This window comes from Bactrocera latifrons, unplaced genomic scaffold, assembly GCF_001853355.1.
Source record: "Bactrocera latifrons isolate USDA-ARS-PBARC rearing strain unplaced genomic scaffold, ASM185335v1 scaffold_608, whole genome shotgun sequence".
Taxonomy (NCBI): Eukaryota; Metazoa; Arthropoda; class Insecta; order Diptera; family Tephritidae; genus Bactrocera; species Bactrocera latifrons.
The window spans coordinates 86,333-89,620 of record NW_017537277.1 but is presented as its reverse complement, the minus strand read 5'-3'; the positions used below and the strand labels follow the sequence as shown (position 1 = coordinate 89,620).

Below are 3,288 nucleotides of genomic sequence, written 5' to 3'. Positions count from 1 at the left end.
ATCTTTGTGTGCATATCAGCAAAGTATCAGCAACGAATTGTCAAATATGCAACATGGCTCCTAAATACAATAAAAACAAACACACGCGTAAAAAATTAGCCACCCAGTAGGCTTTTATCCCTATATACCAGTAGGAAATTTGGACAATATTAATACCAATTGTGGTTCAGCTTTACTTGTTGCTCCGAAATGCAAGGAGATACAAGTGATAACTTTTAACCTATATTTCTACAAAATTAATTACAGTAGTTATTAAATAAAATTATTTTTTTTTTTGTTACCTGCATTATTTTATTTATTTAGCCAAGCTCGCAATATTTAGTTCTACAATACAAATTAAATAAACTCATGCGAGCGGAAACATACTTAAATTAAAATCAAGGTATTATTTACTAAATTGTAACATGACTTCAAAAATATACACAGGCACATAATATTTGTATTAAACAGCATCAGAAGATTGGTTGAGTTTTAATWTTGATTTGGTTATTTTGCTAACTCTTTCATGCGATTCAGAGCGCTACCAGCCTTAAACCAACCAATTTGTAAATCATTTAGAGTATGATTTAGTTTAATTTTATCGGTTTTGTCGCCAGTTTTAATCTCACAATCAATTTGTTTTCCTGGTGCTATTTTTTCTAGCCCGAGGAGGGAAATTTTACTTTCAGGTTGAATCTATAAGCATACAAATAAAGAAATTATTTATTTTGTGTAAAATATTATTCACCAGAAATACCTTATCGTAGTCGGCGGGATTTGCAAATGTTAAAGGTAATAAACCCTGTTTTTTTAAGTTTGTTTCGTGAATGCGGGCAAATGATTTAACAATGATTGCTCTTCCGCCAAGGTGTCGTGGTTCTAGAGCGGCGTGTTCGCGTGATGAACCTTCTCCATAGTTTTCATCACCGATTGCAACCCACTTAATGCCATTTGCCTTGTAATCTCGTGCAACGTCGGGTACTCCTCCCCATTGCCCCGTCCGCTGATTTTTTATCTTATTCATTTCGTTATTTTCCGAATTGACAGCTCCTATAAACATATTATTCGATATGTTGTCTAAATGCCCCCTGTATTTCAACCAAGGTCCAGCAGCAGAAATGTGATCTGTTGTACATTTTCCTTTTACTTTGATAAGAACTGTCATATCTACTAAATCTTTGCCATTCCATTTGTCAAAGGGATCTAAAAGTTGGAGGCGTTGGCTCTTTGGATCCACTTCCACTTTAACAGCATCTCCGCTCTGAAAGATAGTTCCGTATACATAAATAATCCCTAAATAGTTTAATTTGAAGTAGTGTTTAAGATGTCTTATGATAAAAAGTCGGGCGAATGATAGAGGTTTAATATGGCATAGGTTCCCCCCTGCTTTACAAGCTTCAAAAACCGATTGTTTTTTCATATGCGAGATGCATCGGGCAATTGCTTCCCAAAGCCAAATATGAAAGATTTCGTATCCAACAAATTTATGAATGATGTTTAAACATTTAACTATAAACCCTAAACATTTCGATTTAATCAATTATTTCTTTCCTTCCCAAAAAACTCCTCAAAAAATCGATTTTTTTAAGCCTCTAAAGCAGGCTCCCTTCTTATTTGGGGACCAATTTGTAAAGATTTTCGATAATTTCATTGATGCGTAGATTAGCTAATATAAAATTAGATGAGGTTTAAAATCTGAAATACCTGTACTTAGTGAACAATAACCCTCATGTACCGACGAAGGAGTTTGAGACCAATTTGTTATGGAAGCTTATAGCGATACTACCGAGTTCGCTCGAGGGAAAACTTTAGTATAACATACACTAACTGGCTAACAGAACGGGAGAGTTTATTATGCCTATGTACTTATTTTTTGCCTCGCGTTGTAGAGAGCTATAAATCATTTTACTGTAGCACATCCCAGTAACCAACATTACGGACTTATTGTTTTCTGCGTAAATAAAAATTATGCCTTCATAGTTGGGAAAATGAAAGGGTGCCAGATGAATGCCGGCTACTGTTCCTGTTTATCCTTGACTTTTATTTACTATAATAGAGAAAGCCATTTTTAAAGGAAAATGTAAGCGTTTGAACTGGAATGGTAAGTTTGTGGGTATTATAGGGATTCGGGTATCAATACCGTTCCTCCTTCCGTCCTTCCAGTAATAATGGTAGTTAGACGATGTGACGTCTCAACTCTGTGATACGTAACCTAGTAAATACAGTCGGAGCAGTTACCAGCATCCAGGAGATGAAAAATAATGTCTTTTGCACCTACAATCTTTTTTGTTCTACAAATTATACTGCACAACATCAGTGCTGACAACTGGCAAAAAGCTGAAGCTTCTGGACAAAGTTTTCAGCATGTACATGGCGAATGCCCTTTTTGCCTCAAGCCTCAAAAGAGGCTTATGAAAAGTGGCTGTCCGAGTTCTTCGCATATAAGTAGGGGGGTTTCCACGAAAGGCTATTATGATGTTAACGTCTAGATGAAAAAATATTTTCGAACGAAACGGCGCATATTTGAACTAAATCCGATCACTTTAACACTTTTTATAAAGATTGAATAAAGAGCAAAAAATAGGAAGGGAGATATTTGACAATATTTCCATGATCGGATGACAAATGCGCTTGTCTCCAAACTATGCAATATAATATGTACAAACAATTTCCACTTAATTAATCTATGGATGTTGTAATATACTTGTCAAAAAAGCCAAGAATTACTACTCTTATCAACTGAAGAGCCCAGAAGACCGAGTTGTTGTCATTACAGCTATAGAGTGTTATACTATAGCGATGTTAAAGAAGCACTGGATGAAGGTGGTTTTAGTTTCAAATCAGTAGTAAATATTTTTAACAGAATTCTACCAACTAAGGAGAAATGAAACACATCCGATTTCCAATTTAATATATATGCTCCATCGCAGAATTACCGTTGAGGAATCACATAAAAGAAATTGTCCAGTATATTGCCCAAGCAGCCAAGAGTATGCAATTGCCCCAAAACCAACCAAATGGAATCGTTGAAACTACGATTTTCAACCTTACCCAATGTATGACACAATTTATATCTACAATCCAAATGTTGAAAACTTTATTAAGTAAAAAATGAATGTATTGAACATACACTTGTGCTCACATTAYTAARTCACGCCAGTGACAGAGCGAAAGTTTATTCAAAGCAACTTCTATGGTACAGGAATGAAACTTAATTTTACAAAAAATRGAAGAAATTTTAATTCAGTTCAAAACAGAATACTTATTTTTTATTTAACTTCTAAAATAATAACAATATTGCGTTCATTC

General features: G+C 34.6%; 1 protein-coding gene across 2 annotated transcripts in view; it reads right to left on the bottom strand.

The window, feature by feature from the left end:
• Positions 1 to 252: 252 nt before the first annotated feature.
• LOC108975073 (probable aconitate hydratase, mitochondrial) overlaps positions 253 to 3,288 on the bottom strand; it is a 51,035-nt gene continuing 47,999 nt past the window's right edge. For both annotated transcript variants that reach the window (XM_018943343.1, XM_018943342.1), the window contains exons 6-7: positions 737 to 1,240; positions 253 to 675 (exon numbers count right to left, since the gene is read on the bottom strand). In XM_018943343.1, coding sequence (XP_018798888.1) covers positions 487 to 675; positions 737 to 1,240 — 693 coding nt within the window. In that variant the 3' untranslated portion in view covers positions 253 to 486. The remainder of the gene's footprint in view (positions 676 to 736; positions 1,241 to 3,288) is intronic.